A 23,848-nucleotide genomic window follows, 5' to 3' on the forward strand; every position below is an offset into this window, starting at 1 on the left:
AGTTCAAAATCGGTTCAAAATCTATAAAAAAAAAATCATGCCAAGTTATAGCTCTTAATTTTAATATTAACCCGCGCCCCCGACGGTCAAAGTTTTAAAGGAAAATAACATGGGAAAAATTATATTTTACTTTGGAATTTTTTACGTCATAAACTAACCAACAAATCACATCAAAAATATTTTTTCTAATGCAAAATTTAACGGTCTACAAAAAGGTCTCTTATCAATTTTTGATAATTCTAACGGTTTTGAAGTTATTCGAGGTCTAAATTGAAACTATAATCTTTTTCATAGTTTTTTCTGGTCATTTAATAATTCAACAATCATAGACGGGTTATTATTCATATTAGATTACTTTTTTACTTATGCATATAATTTTGAACTATAATTTACGTGAAAAGTATTAATCAATTAAAGAAGTGTATTATTAATATTTTAATGAATCGAAGATCTACAAACATTACCATTTTTATTTTTAATTACAGATACTTTCATGAAGTTTTTACATTAGTTTTTTTAAGTGCGTCAGGAAACATTTGACGATGATCTTTAACCAATTGTAACACGTATTGCATTTGTTTTTCATCCTTAGTATAACGATTACAAAAATCTTGCACTACTAGTTTAACTCCTCTTTCAGCACAGTCATTCACAACCGATAGTTTTTAGCGAATCGTAATGCAGTTTTATAGTGTTCATTATGAGCCCATTCAGAAGGATGAATCTTTAAAAATTCTGTTTGTAACTCAAATCTATTGAAAAAATTGATCGATTCTGCAGTTACGAAAAAGTCAATATCATTATATAATAATTCAGTTATGCTCTTAGTTTGAAAGCGTTTAACACTACTTTTTTCACTAGTATAATCCAAGTCTTCTTCCGGAATATCATCAATCACAATTGTTTCTTCTTCTTTACGCAGCTTAGCGACAATTTTTAATTTTGTTTCTTGTGAAACTTCCTCATCAAAAATAGCCATGATTGCTAATTCTGGTGATAAATACCACAAGTGATTCATAAATCTACTAATTGCCACAGTAGCAAGATTACTGTTGATTGCCTTAAAGTTGTTGAGTTCTTTTATAAACTGTAGATCATGGTACGGAGCTTTGACACTATTTGACGACGAAAACCAAGCTTTTACATAAACCATTGTCACAAAAACACATATTTGCCGTAGTTTATTATCTTCACCTTTTTTCAATGACAATTGCTCCCGAAGCATGTACATTTTCAATATATAAATAGCTTTTGCCATCCATCGTGCATGGTGACAAGCTCCTGGCTTACGAAAACTAAATTTTTCGGGGATGACACCGATAAAAACTAAAGTAAGCTCTAATAACTCTTTGTAATCATCACGAGGCAGTTGTGATGCAAGAGTTTCAGTCGCAAAAGTTCTAATAGATTCAATTTTTTCATTTGTCAAGATATTATCATTTTTCGGATCATCTAAACCTGTTTTGTAACTGAGTTTATTTAAATCTCCCCATTGTTTTTGGAATCGGATAAAAAGTGGAACATTAGGACCAACAGTATTTGGAAAAACAGCTTCGAAGACATATCTTAGGACTATTTCAAATATATGATGCCTACATGGAAGATACAACAAATCTCTTTCTAACATTTTTCCAGTAATGCGGCAGCACCCTTACGAAGGCCTAAATTTGAAGGAGTAGTGTCACAGCATATTGCTTTTACAGATATGTCGAATCCCCAGTCACATAATGTCTTATGAACTACAGAAGCTTGTGCCATTCCAGTTCCATCTTCACTCGTTGGTACACCTAACATAATTTCTTTACTTTCTGAAGTAATTATTACAGGCAATCGATGAACAGTTTCTGTATTTAACAAATTAGGTAATAATTTTCTATCCCAATGTACAACAATAGATGATAACTTTAAGTCTTGGAAATGTTTTTTTATTTCTATTGATTTTGACTCTCGCATAGTAAGCCGACATCGGCGAATAGATGATCGATTGACAATAATGGAATTAATATCCACTTCTAATAATTTTAAATCGATAAGCGACTGACAAATAGCTGTAGTTATAAACACAGCATCTCTATCGCTTACTTTACAACGGTCAAAAGTAGCTACAACTCTTTCGTTGAGAATATTGTGAGTTCCTCTTATATTTCTTGATTTAAATTGGCCGGCAGTAGTTGGAATGTATACTTCTCCACTAGAGACTGATTGAGCACTTCCTTGGCTTGATAAGAGTTCAACGTTTTTGTCTACAAAAAAGGATAATGATAAGACAAAAAATATCTTCACTATAAAATAATAAAATATCAATGAGTAAGTTGATTATTATAATTTACCAAATAATGATTTTTCTTTTTCACTTTCCAATTTTCGTTTTTCGAAATCCAATTGTTTCTCTAATTTTTTAACACCAATATCATCGTATGTCGTCTTAATATTTGCAATAAAACCAATTCGTTCATCTGATCTCTGATTATTCAAGAATTCTTTGGAATTTTCATCAACCATTTCAAATACATTTGATGGTGCGATGTCAAATAATTTTTTTAATGAACAGGAAAATTCATTTTGTTTTTTCACAGCAACTTCACGCCGATTTCTATGTTTAAGAAGTATGCGCCACTCATCATACAGTTTTTTCAACTTATCTCGACATCTTTGCACATCTTGAACGGGAATTCGAGCTTTCTTCCAAAACACAATAATTTCATCAATCACTGCAGCAACACTATCTGTGATAGTATTATTTAAAATACGTGTATAAAAAAATAACACTTTCAAAGCTTGCAATTTCGATGGTAATTTGTTACCTACGATTTGAACGTCAACATCACCAATCAAAAAAATGTTTGACGTAAACGTGATAACTCCATATTTAACTGATTACTTAAATATCGGATAAATGAACTCAAAAAATTTATTTATATATCAAAAAGGCATCAGTACTAGTAATTGAACGATTTTGATCAAGCTGAGAAATAAATGTAGGTTATGAGTAATCTGAGAATTATTAAAATTAATAAAAATATTAATTCAATAAAAATATTAAGTGAATAAAAATATTTAGAATATACTTGTAAATCAACTGTGTCATTAAAATTTCCGAACTCCGATTTCCATTTCGTTAAAAATTTTATTTGTGGACCGATCTTTGAAATCAAATTTCTAATATTGTCTTCTTTGAACGATTTAAACGATTCTTCGTCAATTTCATTATCTAAAAATTAATTTAAATATTAATCATTTGACTACGCGTCGATTTTTGTAACTTAATCTATATAGGTTAAATGATTAGTTGTTTACAAATAAAAATATTAAAAAATACATACCGTTGAAAATTGATCCAAGATTATCTAAGTTCCACTCCGAGAATACAGAATACAGATCCTCATGTTGGCGAAGTAGATGGCGACATCAATAAAGCAGCACATGTTTACGCGGGCTATTTGTCGTATGCTTAAATTGAGTAAAATTATTATAACAATGGAAAAACAAATCTTTATTTTAAGGATACGTCATTCAAAGATACTTTGTATAGTCATTTTGACTAAATTTTTCTCTCCGTGTAGCTATTATAAAAGTCCTAGAGAATAAAAGCATAGCACAAAGTGAGAATTCCATTTTTCATTGGGACAAAGAGAGGAAAAGGGGGGTAGAGAATTATTACTTGGGTTTTTTTGGACAATGATAAATAAAAGTTGAGAAGAACTCAGGTATGACTCGTTTTTTGACTCAACTGAGGGATCTGTTGTAATTTTCTATAGCTGCCTACACAGTAAAAAATTTTGCGTCATTTTTAACACAAAAATATGTGTCAAAAAAAATTTAACATAAATTTTGTGTCATTTTAACGTAAATGTTTTATGTTAAAAAAAATAACACATTTTTGTGTTAAATGTTACATAAACTTATGTCAAAATAATCCATGGTTCATCCGAAGATTTTTGACACTTGTAAGTGTCGAATATTTACACAATAAAATGTTAAGAAGTGATCTCTCTAGATTGACGTAACGATAATCCTTAACCTCAATTATTTTCAATAAAAAATATTCAAGTTATCAAATATGTGGAACTTTTGTATCAATAAAGGGATTAATTGATAATTCGTTGAAATAAACATTGTAGCAACAGGACATTTTTTTACGGTTTTATTATAAAATAGTAAAATAATTATTTAGATGAAATAATCAATTAAAATAACCAATTCTTTTTCGTAAGTTTCATAATTTTTCTAAATAGATATCTGCCAATTTCAATATCATCTAAACAATATTATAAAATAATTATATTAATTAAAAAACTATTTTATATTTTGAAGAAAGTAAACGTTAGACAAAACATATAAAGGTTTTGGAGGTTAATTATTTTTATTAAAAACATTTCACACTAAATTAAATTGACATTTACGATTGATACACTCAAATCACTTTCCACCAATAAAACATTAAATTTAACAATCACTTGAATATTTTTAAAATATACTTTTAACAAAAATAAAAATTTTGTAAAACAAAATTTTTTTGATGTTTGTATGAGAGATGTGGAATGTACAAGATGGCGGCGTTCATCTCGCCTAAAAAAGTAGAGAGCAGTTTCTGACACATGTTTATGTAAAATCAACACAACTTAAATGTTAATTTTATAATGACAGTTTTGAAATGTTACTTTTTTATAAGATAACACTTTTTTTGTGTTAGAAAAAATGCGAACTAATAACACAATTGTATTATGTTAAATTGACATAAAAAAGACAGAGGTTTTTAATATTACTTTTGATCAAATAGATATTTATGTCATAAGGCCGTGAAGTGGCGGTTTTTTGACAGCGAAGATATTTCGATATAAGCTTAAGGTTTGTGGCGGGAAGGTTAGAAACGGGCGTAATTTTAACGTCCGAGACGGAGCCGAGGACGGAAATTTACGCTCGTTTTCGTATTTTCGCGTCACAAACATTAAAGCGAATATCGAAAAAAAGTCGTTGTCAAAATCGCCACTAAACGGCCGAATGACATACAATATTTTTTGTTATTATCGCTCCATAAGTTTAAGTTTTGAGAGATAGGAGGCAAACAATGACATATTTAAATTTTATGAAGTTTTACAAGGGCAATAAAACTTAATTTTATATTAATTATCTTTTTATTAATATTTATTTATGGCGTGGTTGTTATTTTATTAACATTAGGTCCACTTCATAATAAACTGCCAACAGAGAAATAGTTAGCGCCAATTCGGTCAGATTTAGATCTCGGATCATTTTGGAACTCATTAGAAAATTACAGGGTGGTATCTCGTGGACAAATTTTCTGATAGGGCTTCATACCTTTACATATAATTATTACCTGTTTGATGTATCTACATAATCGTATATACAGGTAGATACGAAATTTAGCTGCATCAAAAAAGTTTTTCATTGGACTAGGAGTAGTAGTGATTCGCTATATTTATATACTTTGCGTAACTAACACTAGCATTTAATATAATATTATTGACGTTGTTTAAGAAGTTAGTCCTTCTACCGATAGAAAATTTCAATTTTATTATTTCATGTTCTTCTTTACGAGTACTTATATTGAAGATTACATTGATGCACTTGGTAACTTGTTGGAGCAATAAAAATTGCGTATAAATGAAATCCGGAAAGTTAAGATGAGTTTATTGAGAAACCGGAAGTATTGAAACTTTCAAGACTATCTACCATTTTGGCTGGTATTCTTGCTATATAGTAAATGTATACATCAATATCGTATAATAAAACAATCAAATTCTGCATGGACGATCACGAGGGTGGAAATATAGCGTTTCGATTTCGGTTTATTACTATTTTTTCCTCTTTCGAGCCCCTTGTGTACTTTCAGCCAAGCGAGTATCGTTCAATGAAAAGAAATCCGTATAAGATCACGATTATTTACCGGTTAGTCGATGACGGCTACAGCCTACTTGCCACCCTGAAGACTGTTTCGCGGATCAGAAAAGAGAGGCCCTTGTTATTCTTTTTTTTTTTTTTTAATACCATGTTTCTTAACTTTATCTTTCTCGGTATTTTGTCCTTTTTTGATTCCCTTCTTCCCTTTTTTCGTGTCCTATGCTACCTTCTCTCCCGGCTTGGTATTATCCATAAAACGTGCTCGCTGCAGGGCAATAACGGTCTGCCGGATAAATCCACGTAGACGGTAAACAGTGGCAAAACATATTTCAATCAAAGTTGCCGGAGAGCTAATCTCAGTACGGCTACGCGCCAAGGGGCGGCGCGATGGGGAAGTTTGTTCGTACATTCAGAAGCTGTTGGTTAAATTATATCCACTATTCACTATCCGAGGATTTCCGACGCAGAAAATTTTTAACATTCGAGTGTAGAATAACTCATGTTTCTTTCAAAATTTTAATTTTTGATGCTTCTACTGTTGCTTGAAATCAAGCTTCTCATATCGTCGGATTAAATCACACTGTAACAAACAAGAATGATTATTAAACGGATTGAAAATACTCTTAAGCTCATAAACTAAAATTCCTACATACACTAACTATTTTTAATAACTTATATGATGCTTTTTTGTGAAAACTCATTGGTATAACACTATAATTTTTAAGAAATAACATTTTTGGAACGAAGTTCCTTATGGCACGTTGCGAAAAGGGACTAGACGGAAAATGTTCAGATGAAGTCAAAATCTTGAATCGAGAGAAAAATTTTAAAAATGAAAATTCTAATTTGAAGGACACGAGTTTCTAATATCAAAAAAAAAGAATTCTTAAGCACAAGAAATATTTTTTAATTTAAGTTAATTCTCCTGCGATAAAAGATTATTTTTTAAAAATAATGTTAACTTTTTTATCAGTGTATTATTTGTTCAAGCGTTTTATCAATGAAATTATTGTAATTGACTATTAGTAGATGATTCTGTTAAAATAGAAAACGATACAAAGGTTTATAATGAAAATTCCAATTTGTAACTTACTAAATATAGGAGCGCTTAAGGCATGCATATTTGTATTTTTCAAACTTTTTTATTTTTATTTTATTAGTGAATATTAGAGAGAGAAAAATGGTCTCTCCCGCGTTTTTGATACTTCTACCGAAGCAGTGCACTCGTGTTTAGTCATTTCCATAGCAGTGTGTATATTGTCAATCGATATCTGATGCAATTTTCAATATTCGAGTCAACGAGACTACATTAAATGCAGTCAAAATGAAACCAATTTATGAAGAGCTCGGGCTTAAATTTCCAAGAAATAAATCAGCGTGGATCTATTGAGAGCAGACAAAAATATAATAAACTTTCAAATTTATCAAAGTATTGAAACCATTATCGAAATCACTCGAGAAAATTGTAATTTTAAATGTCGCATTATTATCAATTATTTTCCGCTGCTTCACATTTCCATTCGATGGAAGTGGAGCTATTGAGAGCTATTAATTTCCATTGTTAATATTTAATTCCATTTATAATTCAATTTATCTTTTTATTCAATTTTCAACAACTGTAACTCAATTACCCATTTTTTCTTATCATTATTCTCGGTTGATTGGTACCTTTTCACAATTTTCTTTCAATTATTCCCGTTTAAGGAATTTTAATTACAGCCATTTTTCATCGTTACTTTCAGCTTTGAACCAATTTGCTCCAGTCTTTTTTTTTTTTTTTTGTTAGAACCGAGATACACTTCGTTCCATTGGTGAAATGTTGCTAAATAAAACAAAAGAGAATTTATAATCTTTTTGTTCAGAGTATTTGACATGGATAATTTCGAGTATCCTTGGATAAATTTATGTATACAAATTTAAATACTTGATGGAAGAATTCGAGAATAAATTGAGTGGAAGATCTGTGTGCGTCCAATTTATTCATTGATTCACCAATGAAGGAGCTCCAAATTTAATAGAGTAATCAAATAAAAATCTCAAGGAACTCGAATGAAATAAAATAAAACGGAATGGCTCGTTGCACTCGAAATTTACCAGCTGACCATTGCAAAATTCATTTATACTTTGCAACTGGACCAAAGCGATCAGTCCAAGTGGACAAGAAAATGTGATTCGATTGAAGGATTTATGACTACGTACTTTGATAAGACCCCGTATCTTTTGCTAAATCATCACATGAAAATACTGATACTAAAATCTAATATTTTTTTGTTTTTTTTCAGATATTGTAAAAATTTTACAACATACTCATCTTCGTAAAGTATTAAATATAATAAGTAGATGTGAACGAAACAAGGGCAAACAAAAACGTGTTTATCATTATTTGCTTTGAGCAAATAGCACTTATCTTTCTATTATTCCAAGCAATTCCTACATCGCTTTTTGTCGGTTATATTTATTTATCAACATGAAAAAAACTAATTGTCTGAAATGATTGGAAGTGAATCAGAGTGTAGGCAAACAAACGACAACATCGTGTTCTGCAAAACTGACCTGAAGAAAAAAAAGTCATATTTTTTGTAATTTCTAGTAACAATAACAGATAAAAAAATTGATTACCAAAGTAAACGATTTTATGATATTGAATTCTGAACTTATTTCACTCGCAAAGATCTACGTTTGCAAACTCATTAACTTTACTCTGCGGACTATTGCTATTCTCTCGCATTACTGCTTTATAAACTCGTTGTCCGTGACAAAAATCCACATCGAAATCAGTCTACTATTGCACACACATGAACGGAAATATAAAACCTGTAGGGGTCGCGCGATCGCGCTCTGCAGGGCGCATTAATAATTTATATCAACCCGGCAGATATATACCATCGTTGTAACCACGATCTTCTTGCAAGTCGTGATCAAGACTTAGATGAGATAAAGAATAAATAAAAGTTATTTAAGTGATTGTAAAATAAAAATGTAAGTATTATTTTAATTGAATTTAATTAAAAAGTCACGCAATTGCATATTGATACCATGCTCATGAGAAAATTGATTCACCTGGAAGTCGCATACTGGATCGTTGATATTTCAAGCATTAGTCTGTTGAAAAATTTTATGATATAGCCTGATGTGTTCACTTATGATCTTTCATAAGTCCTGGTATGACCTGACATGCCTATTTCTAGTTTCTGATAGTCTGATCAGCTTACACAAAATTTTATGATCAAAGTTAATGTTAAAAACCTCTGAAAGAGCACACATGATGGATTAATTGTTCTTTTGCAAGGGAGTTAAGCTTAAGGTGTTAAGTTTTAAAGTAAAAAACCAATTTTTGTTATACTCGCTCCAAAAGTTCAACTTTTGAGCGCTGGATGGCGTTCGTAAAGGGACTCTTTTCTAGAGACTCTACCATACCATCTTTTCTTCACGGCCTAGGCCGTGAAGTTTTACCCCCTACTTTTTTTTACAAACTTTTCCAGTACACCCAGACATAATTGAGAGAGATTGTAAAAAAAAAAAGTCACATTCTAGTGTACCGACCAATGATTGTGAGTAAATTTTAAATAGTTACTATTGAGTGGCGCTAAGTATTTTTCTGCTGGCAGTTTATTATGAAGCGGGCTTAATGTTAAAAAATAATTAATATAAAATTAACTTTTTTTGCCCTTTGAAATTTCATAAAATTTAAACATTTCATTGTTTGCCTCCTATCTCTCAAAAGTTAAACTTATGGAGCGATAATAACAAAAAATATTGTATGTCATTCGGCCGTTTAGTGGCGATTTTGACAACGACTTTTTTTCGATATTTGCTTTAATGTTTGTGACGGGAAAATACGAAAACGAGCGTAAATTTCCGTCCTCAGCTGCGTCTCGGACGTTAAAATTACGCCCGTTTCTAACCTTCCCGCTACAAATTTTAAGCTTATCTCGAAATATCGTCGCTGTCAAAAAACCGCCACTTAACCAATTCCTGACTATGATGTCAAAATCATTGATAAATATATTTTGTAGAAGTTGACAAGTCATAACAAAAAATTTACTTTTTGTTTCCATGCATAGCCTGATTTTGTCATGTATAATCATATCAACTTAAATCAGACTGAATCAGGAAATTTCTTCACAAAAAATAGAATCAAACTCTTCTCTGGAATTTACCAATTTAATTGCTAAGCTTAGTAATCAAGTTGATCATCCAGGGAGAGTTATTCCGTAGCGAGTGATCATCGAGTAATTTTCAATATTTTTAAAGCTCAGCTAGCGAGGCGTAACATTTAGAGGGACGCATCCCATTGGCAATAGCAAGAGTATGAATATTGGAGGGTCAGCCTAATTGTAATTAAAATCCTCCCTATCACACACCGTGTTCACTGGTATCCAATCTTTCTGTCTCTTCCTGGACACTCTCTCTTACAGTTAACGTATTTACCCTTTCCCATTCCTACACCATTCAACAATCTACTCTCATTTTAGTAATTCCTCTTGTTTCCTCTCACAACGCGATTCCTCGATATAATTAGTTTGCAACAGTATGGCCTTCTCACCCCGACATAGATTCAACTCTCGTTCATAAAATGTTAGTAACACTGGCTGACCGCTTTTGTGGGCGCGCTTTGCTCGTACTCTGAACCTAGAGATTCAATTACGATCGTACCCGCAGGCCAATGCTAACAAAAGCTATCCAACCGTTCAGACAAAGAGAGTATAACATACACGCACTGTGCTGTCCTGTGTTTCTACACTGTTTTAGTGCTTATTATTATTTCTTTCTACTCATAATCACTGACCTACGTACTTATCCACAAAAATATTATCTTGTTACTTTGTTATTTTCCAACGGAAAATTCATGCGATAAATCCTTTTTGTATTTTACCCCGTCAATATCAATAAATATATAGATGCATTAGGTATTTTCTAGTGAATGATAATTGCGAAGCGAATTAAACGGATAAAACGAAAGCCTCGGATATAGAGGCGGAAGCAGAAGAGAACGAACCATGTAGTAAATGTAGATGTGTTGATATAAGCTAGCTAGGTTTGTTTTGGAATAGCCAATGAAACCAATTGGCCCCAGCGGTAGTGACGGATTTTATGCATGCCGCGATTCAAGAAATTTATTTGGTTCATTTCGAAACAAGCATCGTGAAAGGGTCCAAAAGTGAGAGAGAAATGGATAAATACTCACGTGGTATATCGCATTGCGCAGGAATCGTCCCGAGTAATATCTAGAGAGAGTTAAAAGTAAAGGGATTGAGCAAGATAGAGAATGGAAGCATTAATACCCAGTAGAATCCCTCTATTTTCATACCAGACACCCTCTTCTGGATTACTTAATATTCCAGTCTAGTATTGCAAGCTGAATAATCGCCTCACTGTATACTTTTCTAATATTCGGTACAGTCAAGTGATACTGATACTATTGCATTGAAATTTTATTGCTGTAATTTGCGGTTAAGAAAAAGATTAAAATGTCAAGACTGCTCATTTGCATTAATTGTTTTTGAAGAAGATTTGAAATATAGCTTGACACCAACGGAATATTGTTTTTTCATCTTCTAAAAATTTATGATTTTTAAAAAAATTGGAAAATTAATGATTTTATTATCAAGAGACATCGCTGTTAAATAAATTGAACTGCTTGAGAATCGGTTGATTTGATGAAAAGAAATTGGGTTTCAAAATTTTGAAAGAAGGTAATTTTCGGATATTTTGATTCGAGCTCGATACCATGTAATAAAGCTGTTCATTATCTGAAATGGAAGCTGATTCCTTAAAGTTACAAAAAAATTTTCAGAATTGCAAAAATGAATGCAATAATAAAATTTCATCAAATACTTAGATGTGTTGGTAATTTTCGACCTATAAAAAGAAAATGACAAATAAAATTGAAGCTTCTTTCATGAGCTTTTAGATTTGATTACAGGAATTCAATCGGTTGTCGCTTTCGAAATTTAATACAGCTAATTTGAAAACAATAATTTCAGAAATAATGCAATCCAACGAAATAAATTTAAAAAAAGTTCCAGCTAGTTGAAAAAAAGCATATTTTTCGAAAATTCCTAACTTTTTTTAATTAGGTGAAAAAATCCTGAAAAATGATTTTCATAGTATAGCAAACGATAGTCAAGGTTAAAAAAAAGCCCAAGAGAAAATCCCCTGTAGGGTCTGTTATTCCACATGATCTTGTATTAATTGTTTTGTAAGCGAAATGGGTTCATATAAGATCATTTCTCGGCTTCGAATACTGTTTCCTGATTTTTTGCTGTAAATTTACTGTCATCGGATTAAAAATAAAATTTCATATACTTTGTTTATAGCAATCGTAGAAGAACCAATTACATTTGTCGTCGGAGACGGTCCTAATTGTTTGCAAATGCAACCTATTCTACAGTAATGAGATGAGTAGATGAACAATACCAGCAGCAACGGTGAATTGAGTGAGGAAGTGAGAAGCAAGATCCTATCAGCTGAATGAAGAGACACAGGAGTAGCTTCACTTCAGGGATCTCTGCAATCTTCGGTTAACAAAGCAATATCATGAACATACATAACTGGAACTTGGAGGCTTAAGGAAAATATCCTTGAGTCTTGAGCTCTCTTCATTTCCGGACATTGATAACAATGATCATGATCACTGAAAAAAAAAAAAAGGTCTAATTCGGCATGCAAAATAGACTAATTAGCTCGATGATACCCTGGAGCTGCTTCAAGAAATTTATGCCTTCTGTTTCACTTTTTTTATCTTGTTCAAACTGTTCATTGTCAGCCTCTAACCAGTCAGTTTCAATATTCTTTTCAATCCAGTCGGAGTATTTTTATTTTCTTTCATATTCTCTATTCTTTCTCGTTCTGTGAATTCTGAAATTAAATATTGCTTCAATGAAAAACGGCAATAAAAAAGTTCACAAGTTGAATCAATACCCACAATCATACCGCTTTAGCTATGGTTTATTACGACTACTAGAATGAGATTTTTTGTTTTTAATTCGACAATTAAGCGATGATTACTAAACAAATTCTATCGTTGCCTGGCTATTTCATCACTTTGAATTTTATTAGTGTAATATTATTACAATTAATTATTTATCAATCTTATCCAGATACCTTCAGTTATTTATGAATAAAAGAAAAAAAATGAATAAAAGAGCTAAGTCATCGTCAGAACCAGCTCACATCAAAGTTGTTGATTCACATCGACTTTAACTATGGCATCCTTTGATATTTTCTAATGAAAGATCTTTATTCTAATCATGAGATTACATTTTCTTTGAGCTTTAGCTAAATCTCATTTAAAAGAGACAGACATTGATCTGCTTGAAAAAAGCTTTAAGATTTGAACTATGTATATATCGAGTATGTCTTAAGCATCCATTTCATACTTGAAGCTTTTCCATTGAAAGTTTATATAGTGACAAATTTAATTCGACGATATAGCACAAAAGCATACGATCCACCAATTCTTGAAGTTCCATTCTTTAATATTGTTACACGGAAAGAAAACTGTATGAAAAACTACGGTAAAAACATCGTAAATTTTAGTATAGAATATTGTAATGCCGGACCTAAACTCAAACATCGTAATTTTTACGATGCAGTATCGTAAATTTCTATCACTTAAATTAAAAAGAAGCTTAGGCTACCGAAAAAAATAATTCTGCATCAGCGAGGAATCGAACCCGGAGACCTCTCCGCCACAAGTCCAAGGTTTATCCCCTCACACTATCAGAGACATATCTAAGTTTTATGTTCAGTTACATAATAAGACCCTCCATACAGTAATTGGTCATCTTTTGGTGGTGGCGCCGCAAACTACTGGACTCTGTCTTTCTTTTATTAAAACATATAGTATGCGTCCTTATTCACTTGCTCTTACAGAAAAAAAATTTACTAAATAACATCGTAATTTTCAATAATTCAAATTGTATTCTGTATACGGCAGCATCGTAAAAATCAAGATACTAAAAGTATAGTCCTGGATTACGATATTACTATTGTAATTTTGCATATAATTTTTTTTCCGTGTATGTTTTTGTCTAACGCTATACGAGCATGAACCAATGAAAATAACGTAAAGCATCACTTGCATGCAACAAGGTTGCCCAACAGTTCTTATATTGTTATAAACGCGTCCTGGGAAAAATGAATGAAGAAAAAAAAAACTATCAGTCATATCATTGCGCGCATGGGTTAAAATACATTTTTGTTTCGCCACGGAAATAGCAGTATCTAACTAATAAAACTAAGTTGCTCACATGTGACATCATTTCATACATACACAATATTCACATATTGTGTATGAATCGATGCCAAAGTGAGAAAAAATAGTTGTAATCATTTTTAATATCTTTCTTTTGAATATCCAATGAATTACCTATTTCAAATAAATTAACTCACTGCGACATTTATTTGAGATCACATATAATTGCATTTCTGACACTTGAAGCGTAACAGACAAGAGAGGAATTATGGGAGAACACTCTCAACTAATTCAGCGACGCGTGATTCATAGCTTCGCGTCAGTTGGTTGCGACTTGATGGTTACCACAGTAATACACGTGGAGCTTCAAACAGAGAATAGTATAACATAGTATGGGGGAGGTGCGACGACTAAATAAGGACGATGCAAAGACAACTGCAGCTTTATGAAACAGATGGAATTTAGTTCTGGTTCCAGTTGATAGAGAACCTTTATGTTACATCTTCAAAACGAAGAGGAGAAACGTCATCGTTGATGAAGTACCAGTCATCTTGGTATAGGCTGTTTGAAACATCGTGATTCGTCTAATAACATCTGACTGTGTTGTCTGCAGGCACATGCCATGGGACAAAGGCATCGAGGTGAAATTTCGTAGCCTGTCAGGCGTGTATTTGGCAATTCGCAAACACATACCTGTAGATATTGGACTCCAATTTCTCTCTTTGAAGGAGATATCTTAATTCTCTATTTCTCTTTTGGCATTGCTTCCCTCTACTCAACTTCCTTTATGTCTAATTTTCTTCTCAAGAATGTAAGTTATTCGATTCTGCAACTGGCTGTAGTACTGTATGGCACGCACAATCTCGAAACAAATAATAGTCTTGGAAGTTTTCTTCCATTATAACATTAAATTTATTACTACTTCATTATAAACCTTTGACAACTGGTTAGTGCCTTTTAGAAATGTTTGAGCTATAAATAATTCCGCGTAAAAATGACTATAAAGCTCCACAATTCCCATAAGTAAGTACCTTAGCTTGGTAAGTAATATTCCAGTGGTTAGTTGACTGTTTGGCACTTTGGAAACAAAAAGAGCCGAACCCTTAGCAAAGTAGAATGGAGGCAAGAAAATACATTCTTGGGTCTTTTTTTTTCCAGAGCTATCTTGAAAAGAATCTACCTCAGTATTCTTTGGTGGCTAAAACTACCCTCTAATACAGCCCACTCTGTTCGCTCACCAGCTCACTTTATTTTCCTTTATTTTCCTGTCGGGAGTCGTCTGTCCCCGCATTTCGCTATCTCGTCTTCAACTTTTTTCTCAATGCTATTACAGCTATATTTGTGTCTTTTTTTCTTGGTGGTAACGTTGGAGACTAGAGAAAATAAGAATGAAAACGAGAAAGAATAAGATTTCGCTTTTTTCCCTCGGCTAACAGCAACCCCAGTTATTGCGAGACGCCCTTGGCGCAGTTGAAATGAGGGTGTGCGAAGCAAATTGATATTAAATGCCGTAGCTGGTCACCTTGTATATTTCTTTATTAACTCCAGCACAACGGGACCATAGCAGAAGCCCATTGCTTACGGTTTAACGCGAAACCACACTACCAACTACTCGACTCTCATCTCCCTGTGCGCTATCTTCTCCATCGTTTCCTCCTGCTATAAACTAAAGGGCATTATCTTTAACATTTAGAAAAGTACAAGAAACGGAAAATAAAATAAAATACCCTGTTAGAACCTACCGTTAACATTGTACTTTTTTGCACTGACAAATGGCTATCCACGCCTAACAGTCGATCTAGTTCAGGCTACGTCATAATCATAAGTCACATGACCCCTGGTATAAAAATTTTTGAATTGGGTTAATCTAATTGGGTTCTAAGATTTAGTGACTCACAATACTTAACGCTTTTTTTCTTAAATGGAATCATAAAAATATCATGTACCTCATGATAAAAATCTAGAGGTCAAATTGTTTGATAACTATTTTTGAATAAAAATATCAACTAGCATATCAACTCTGATCAGTTCGGGTTAAGGCATATCAAGCTCATATTTGTCTTGATCTAGCCAATTTTTATACTTGGCTACATTCCAATATGGTAAGAATTAAATATGGACTTATTAGACAATATCAAAAAATTTTCACACCGGTCAACTTTTATTGATAATTCTTACTCACGCGATTAATTCTGTTACTCTACAACGACATAAATATTGAGTAAACATTAAACTTTTGAAATGAGAGGTAGGAAAATTTTAATAAGACATTTCAATATTTAAAGTAACCAACTTCCAGTAGATTAACAGCCACGTGTGTCTCGTTACTTAAATTTAACCCACAAATCACTGGTACCTATTTAGCTGTACAACCCCTTTTTACTTTTCGTATAAACATTAATTACGCATGGCGTATACGCTTACATACACATACGCAGACGTAAATAAATACACACTCTTATAGACGGTTGAGTAGTCCAGTGAACCTAAAGTACAGATGAAAGCAGAATTGGGTGGAGGAGAAGAAAGATAAAAAGTCACGATCCATGTGGATTCAATCGTAATACGCTTGAGGGTAGCTTAAAATTATTTTCTTAAAACTTTTTTCTTTTTTGTATTGTAAACCCTTGAAATTCGATAGGTGGTGCATCATCAAGAGAACTAATGCCTTTTTGTCTACAGCACAACAGTTCAATCGTGAGTTACATTTTTCAGTTGAGCTTTTATATCCTTGAGGGGGAGAAACTGCGAGGGTAGAGAGCTAAGAAATTCAATACTTAGAAGTCCTCAAATCATTCTCCTGACCCTGGAAAATTTCTCAGAAACTTAGATTATATTAACTGAGAGAAAGTCTTGAAAATACGGAAATAAATTAATAAAAAATATAAGTCAAAATTTATTAGGTTTAACGTCCGATACAATGGTATCCAGTTGGAATGGACCTTTGTGATTTTACGCTGTTGATTTATCCATAAAGTGAATTCTCCTCGTGATCATGAATCATCTCCTGTACCATGTTCTATACAGATAGTTCTCTTTTTTTAACAATAAATAAATCTAACAACGACATGCCAGTAAAACATTTCTCTTATAAAATTATTTCTCGGCTTGTGTAACAATATATAAATTGGCTGATAAAATGTATACAATATATAAATCTGTAGAGTTTTTTTTATATTTGTTATGTTCAAATTAATTATTTACTTCCAAAATTGAAATGAAATTTCTCTTAATTTGCAGAAAATACTCTCAATTTAGGCTAGCTTTTAAAAATGTGAATTAAGGTACCGGCGGGTAATAAGGCCTGCGGGTGATACATACTGGAAATAGTTATACTATACTTGATCAAATTGGTATTAGAGATCAATCATCACTTAAATTGAGCAACAATACTTTTTAAGATGTTTATAAAAATTAGAACAATGATTTTAAATTATTAAATATAAAATTATAAAAAATGTTTACCATTTACTCAAATCATTTTTTAGGAATTTTTCTGCGTTACTCTAGCATATGAAGGATGATGAAATATAGAAGACAAGGAACGTTTTATCGGGACTCTATAAACTTGTAGCGATATTTCAATGCTAGATGCTTCTACTAGAGAAGTCTTTAGCGGAAGCGGTTATTTTAAATAGCATTTCTATCACTTAGGCCTTATTACCCGCGGGTACCTTATTCGAAATTGGAAAAAATCTATCCATACAATGCTACAATAAATATTTTTCTGAATGCCGTAGATCGTCAAAAAAAGAAATTCAGAAATTAGGTATTTAAGTTGCGTATACCTCAGTTCATTAATAATCAGTTACGCTTTTTATAATCTTTGTTGCATAACAGCATAAATATCAGTAGCAGGATAAGGCGCACCTGCTGGTAATCAATAATTTTTTAGGCTTGGAACAATAATTGGCATAGTGAATAGAGGTAAAGAGAATTAAAAAAGATATAAAAGTTGATGCTCACAAGGAGGCGAGATGTACATGAGGTAAAAAGCCGAATATAAATTAATTATCGCACCCCCCGCGTCTCCGTTGTAAATTACGGGCACATGCTATGGCTTCAGGATTTATTAATACAATTTGCCTACGTAAAAGGCACTACGGACCAATTACCGGTTGCTGGTAGTCCTCGACGCGTGTGGTAGAGGCACAGTGGCACTTCTGCTAGTACATCGTACACCTCCAACTCCAAGGGTAAAAAGAAAACAAGAGTAAATTCAAGCAGGTCTTTATATAAAACATGTGCATAATACGAGGTTGAGTATCACGAAAGGCAAAAAGCATGTCAGCTGGTGTCTCGCGACAAAACACGAACGTTAGTAATATTTAACGCGCTTGGGACTTTTCCTTTCTTGTTGGTGCCACTGGTGCTGTTACCTACCAACCCTGCTCTTTCTGCTCTTCTATATAATATTTGTCCAAGTTTTAATGCTTTGCGAAGGAGGCTAAAGCCTCGAGAGAAAGGCATTAGCCTCATTTTCAAGCACTTTCCTACAGCCATTACCAAAGTTGCCCACGATTAAGCCTCAAACAAGTTACTCCAGAGCTTTTCCCACCAACAGAGCATATAACTTTCCAGAGAAATTCGTATTCAAAGATTTGGAACAGGAAATATTCACGTTCTGCCAGTTTAAGTATCTTCGTTATTGATCACTCCAAGTTAAATCATTTCTGATTCATAGTACCAATGCTTCTAGCTTGACAAAAACTTTAACATGGTTATAGTTACAATACTTCTGATCAAAAAAGCTTTATTGACTTAATAAGAGACGGAAAAAAGTTGAAGAAAAAACTTCTGTTAGAAAGACAGAGAGAAACTCTGCAGTAATATGCAGGACTAAATATTGGCTAAGTTGGCACGAATAGAGCTCTATAATACTGAGTTCTTGGATACAAGACCGTAGGTTCCTAGCAAGTATATCCGTCCTAGGAGATCGGTGATAAAAGGGACGAATATAGCCGGAAGGTTTCCCAAGGGAATTTCGATGAGAAAGGGAGACCTAAAAGGAAATGTCCTTATTTAATATCCCGAGGCTGGTGTCGAAAATATATATCTATATTTATTCCATTCTGAGAAATAAATTTGATACTGCACTTCTTCAAGTAAAAAACTCTTTGGTTGCTATTATTATGTCCTATTTATCTATTGTGGTGACGATTTGACTTATATTATAGCATTAAGTTGTAAGAGTGATAAATTTTCGATTGCACCTTACGAGACTGTATAGAACTTTTAATATGTCTCGCTATAAGCTGATATGAAAATTGGCATTCATTTTGAATGTTTTAAATGTGAACCTCAAAGTATGCTCTATTATCGCCAAAAAATTAAAATCCAAACCTTTTGTCACATTAAATTGTACCTGACAGTCATAATGTAAATATAAATTTTTTTTCGCCTCATTTCAGCAACGACTTTTATTATTATACCCTTCTTAGTTCACGAAATCAAGATATTTTGAATACGATTGTGAAGATCATTTAATAGAGATCAATTAGATACTTTTTAAAAATTTATTAAGTCCAATAGAAACGGAAAAAACAGTAGTTTAACAGATTTTCCTGTCCGTCATGTATCAAACCCTGAAAACACTGTTAATTTCGAAAAAAATCCATTGATATAGTCAAATTTTTGTTTGAAAAAGTCTTTGAAAGAATTGTAGATCATATTCGCTTTATTTTATTATCTATATATACATAGGAGACTTTCTATACATATAGTCACTCATCATGATATCTCTGGAACTATAAGACCTAGAGACTTGAAATTTGACAAGAATATTCCTTTAGCCGAGTAGAGGTTAGTTAAGAACGGATTTTACGAAATTCCATCCACAAGGGAGATTGCGGGGGAGTTAACAATGAAAAATTCCCATTTTCAAATTATAGCTCCTATCGACTTCAAATTTGGTAGGAATCTTCTGTAAGAGATGTAGAAATAATTTATCAATGAATTTGACGATATCTCACCCCACAGAGGGTTGCGGGGGTAGGTATTAACAATGAAAGTTTTGAATTTCGAAGCTACAGCTCCTATAGACTCCAAATTTAATAAAAGCTGTCTACATGTGATACAAAAATAATCTAAGAACGAATTTTACACCGAATCACCTCCAATAAAGATCGCGGGGGTGGGTGTTAACAATAAAAAATCTTAATTTTTAAAATATAGCTTCAAAAAGCTGCAAATTTGGTAAGGATCTTTTATTTGTCATGTAGAGATCATCTCAATACGGATTTCAATAAATTCTACTTCCGATTCGATGGAATGTGGAACCTGTGCAAGTCAAAATAATATTCCGATTGAATTTTAAGTCTAGATCTAAAACTACAATTCTATAAAGTGCCCAGCGGAGCGGGCGGGCAACAGCTAGTTGTTTTATAATTAAATGAATATTATGAGTTGTGCATTTTCCAAATTTTTTTATTAATCTTCTCATCTAACTTATAGAAAGTTGGGAATGAAAAGGCATGCTCATTTAGATTGACTAAACTTTTTTTGACAACAGGACAAATTTAATTAAAGATTCTGTTTGTTAGTTGTAAACTTGAGAATAAATGATTCTCAAACTACTCTCGTCGTTATATCTCTTGAAAATATGTTCTACACTTTTCTTAAGGTTCTTCTTCAGCACATAACTGACGAATTTGGAAAGTTCTTGATCCTTGGTTGCGTTATTATGCATATATGCTGGTGGTTAATATGCACAGAGATATACTCTTGTATAGATAACTGGATAAAATGCTAATAAGCGTCGACATGACGTTCTTGTGTTAAACTCTTAGTCAGAGAGACGCTAAGTGGACTGAGGACACCACCACAAGGAGGCATCTCTGTCGTTATAACTCTCGCTCGCTGCTGTTGTTATTTTCTGATGCTGCTAGATCTCGTAACCTTGTTTCGTACCAAAGAAATAAGCCCCGAAAACTGTTTGCTTGTCTCTGAGAAGTTGCCATACATCCGGAAACTCCAAAACACTTTAAACTCGAGAATTAATGTCGTCGAGAGAGCACAACCAAAGGACTTGGGGACTGATTGCACGTTACCCTTGTAAGAATTTTCGTTTTGCAAGAAACTGTGTTAACATAATTATGTTTATGTTATAATGAAACTCGAATTTGTCTTCAGTTTCTTGTGCTCCGAAAGTCCATATTATTCTTCGAATACTAATTCATTCTTAATCTCCTTGGTCATAATATTATGCTATTTTAGAGAGTTACTTACTAAACACTTCTGCTATAGATTTATTTTATTGATGATAATTAGAATCCGAAGAAAACCGGTTTCACTGTAAACAATCGCGCCAAGTCCACGTTCATAAGACTTCGAAAAAAAAATCGTTTTTTATAAAAAAATATGAAATCAAAAAAACTCCAAGTGCTGTTAAAAATATAAAAAAAAAGTTAGTAGCAAGTATAAAACAATGAAAATCTTTTTTAACGCACTTAGCGTGCGTCATTGAGTACTCCAGATTTTTTCGTGAGCGATTTTTAATTTCATGCGTACAAACACATTAAAAACATTATAATGTCTGAAGTTCTAAAAATTTGGAGTACTCAATGATGCACGTCAAATGCGTTAAAAAAGATCTTCATTACGTTCTAAGCTAGCTACTAATTTTTTTATAAAGTTATAAAACAGTACTTGAAGTTTTTTTGATTTCATATTTTTTTTTTTTTTTTTTGTAAAAAACGATTTTTTTTTTCGAAGTCTTATGAACGTGGACTTGGCGCGGTTGTTTACAGTGAAACGGTTTTTGTTCAGATTTCAAACTTTTTTGTAAAGTACCGATGTTATTAAAATGAGTCTTATGAACGTGGACTTGGCGCAGTTTAAGCAATGAAAATGTTTTTATTGGGATATGAATTTCCTGTTACTTTCAGTCAAGGCAGTAAATTTACAGATCCGCATGTATACGGCTCCGTGTGCATGTGACATTTTTTAAATAAAATTTGAATTTTCCAGGAATTTGTGGCGCTCCGTACACATAAGGAGCAGTATTGTTCATTTTCTGTACCTTTAGACAAATCCTTAAATTATTACTACAAACATATTTTTTATGAAATGTAATAATTTTAATCTTGTATAGAAAAATCTGGTCCTTAATGACCGAAACAGATAATCACATCGTTACGCTTGACATTCTGAAAATCGGCGCCTAAAGTTTACTTATCCAGTTTCTACAGCGTATGCAAAATTCCTCGCGTCGCACTCTACTGTGTAGAAATAGAAATTGTCAAAATTCGATTTTAGACTGGAGTTTCCGATCTACTGATAAAATTGCTGCACATAAGCATTTTTATAGTCTATGAATGTCAGATTTTTGCATCGAAAAAAATTCTAAATCTAAAAATTTACGTTGCTATAATTTGTACTGCTTAAATTTATTAATTAAAAGTATAATTCATTAAAAGTTTATAAAAAGTAAATGATTGTAGTTTAATAAGATGTGGTCTATTAAAAAAAACATGACTTTTAATATTCATTGATGTAATAAGTATATAAAATTTTTTAACCTTATAATTAAGCTCTGCTTACGGTATGGTACTCGGTAGGCTGGTGTTTGAACGGTACTTGGCGTCAGACTCTACCGAGTCTGTGGATAAATTTACACCTTACTTTTAAAGTTAATTTCATTCAATTCAATTGATACATTTTTTTTTTTTAATAATTCATGAAATTCTTTTTCATTAAGAAAATAAATGTTTTTGAGTACACGAGAAAATTTATAAAGACGATAATTTTCTTGACTTCAATACACTATTATTAAAATGTCTACTTAATCGAAAAAAATATAAATTGTCAACAATATAAGAGCAAAATTTTACATCCAACGCGCAATTGAACGAGACGTTCATAGTTTTATGAGATAGTATTTACGTGACGCTTAAGCGAACATTGCATTAAATACTCGCGCGTGTATATCTTACTAACATTACATCTATGAAAGTATTTTTTAAAAAAAAAATCTTTTGGAATATGATAAATATATACAGAGAAAAAAAAATAATAGCCCGTTTATTATTATGCAGATGAATTAAAATAGTATCATTAATTCGTTTTTTTTTACACTGTTCTTACAATAATTACTAGCAACCTGCAGTCACTATAAGACTGCCGAGATTTACGAATTATGAATAAGAAAACTTTGGCTTAATGATTTATTTTTTTCATATTTATAATCACACCAATAGTTTGGGGAGTTTTTAAATAAATTAAAAAAATAATAGTACTATCACAGGATCAATTATAAATAATTTAATGGACGAATGTAACGAAACAAATTTATAGAACTAAAAAAATGATGTAAACTCCTGCAAAAATTTAACATACAAAATTGACTATAAATGAAAAATATACAAAACCGTTAAAATGCACTAATTTTTGTCTCGACCTTCTGATGATACCAAATTAAACCATAAAAATTTCGTCAAAAATAACATGCTCGTCACAAAATTTTCCTTCCTCTCAATTATTTAAATCATAAATAACTATTGCTATAATATATAAAAACCAATTTTACAATGAATATATATCTGCTATTAAATTTTTCTTGGTTTCCTAATAAATAGACGAACTTTGTTTATCGCTGAATTTGAATCTGTTTATAACTACTTTGAAAACTTGTCATAATAAATAAACCATTTTAGAAATGCATATGAAACATTGAAAAGGCACAACTTCAGGTCAAGACCTTTCCAACGATACCAAATTTGATCATATAATCCCATTTTATCATATAAATACACTGGCCACAAAATTTTGCTTATTCTCTTAATAATT

At 32.1% G+C, this 23,848-nt stretch overlaps 3 protein-coding genes across 8 annotated transcripts in view; 2 read left to right on the plus strand and 1 right to left on the minus strand.

The window, feature by feature from the left end:
* Nucleotides 1-23,848, plus strand: part of LOC141525696 (uncharacterized) — a 131,600-nt gene that overhangs the window by 60,691 nt on the left and 47,061 nt on the right. The window lies entirely within an intron of this gene.
* LOC141525860 (uncharacterized) lies at nt 1,597-8,029 on the minus strand. 4 transcript variants are annotated; one of them, XM_074240541.1, is made up of 7 exons: nt 7,787-8,025; nt 7,531-7,684; nt 6,956-7,245; nt 3,324-6,442; nt 3,069-3,211; nt 2,331-2,965; nt 1,597-2,243 (listed from the first exon to the last, which is right to left on the minus strand). In XM_074240541.1, exons 6-7 carry the CDS (start codon nt 2,500-2,502, stop codon nt 1,621-1,623), a joined length of 795 nt encoding a protein of 264 aa, XP_074096642.1. In that variant the 5' UTR covers nt 2,503-2,965; nt 3,069-3,211; nt 3,324-6,442; nt 6,956-7,245; nt 7,531-7,684; nt 7,787-8,025; the 3' UTR covers nt 1,597-1,620. The 4 variants fall into 4 exon arrangements, with proteins under 4 accessions (XP_074096642.1, XP_074096641.1, XP_074096643.1 ...); XM_074240540.1 differs by having other exon boundaries at nt 7,494-7,684; nt 7,787-8,024; XM_074240542.1 differs by lacking the exon at nt 6,956-7,245 and having other exon boundaries at nt 7,787-8,029.
* Sli (slit guidance ligand) overlaps nt 8,702-23,848 on the plus strand; it is a 303,228-nt gene continuing 288,081 nt past the window's right edge. Inside the window, exon 1 of one of the 3 annotated variants that reach the window (XM_074240537.1) lies at nt 8,702-8,841. The gene's annotated coding sequence lies outside the window, so the exon portion shown is untranslated. The remainder of the gene's footprint in view (nt 8,842-23,848) is intronic. The other 2 variants (XM_074240536.1, XM_074240538.1) reach the window with 2 other exon arrangements.

Source organism: Cotesia typhae, unplaced genomic scaffold (assembly GCF_013202065.1).
Source record: "Cotesia typhae breed Kobodo isofemale line unplaced genomic scaffold, CoteBio_Ctyphae contig_27, whole genome shotgun sequence".
Lineage (NCBI taxonomy): Eukaryota > Metazoa > Arthropoda > Insecta > Hymenoptera > Braconidae > Cotesia > Cotesia typhae.

Excerpts from the sequence above, each read along its gene's own strand:
- LOC141525860 (XM_074240542.1), bottom strand. The coding sequence starts at position 2,502 with ATGGTTGATGAAAATTCCAAAGAATTCTTGAATAATCAGAGATCAGAT. Across the intron at positions 2,244-2,330 it reads AAAAGAAAAATCATTATTTG|ACAAAAACGTTGAACTCTTA; the intron begins GTAAATTATAAT and ends CCTTTTTTGTAG.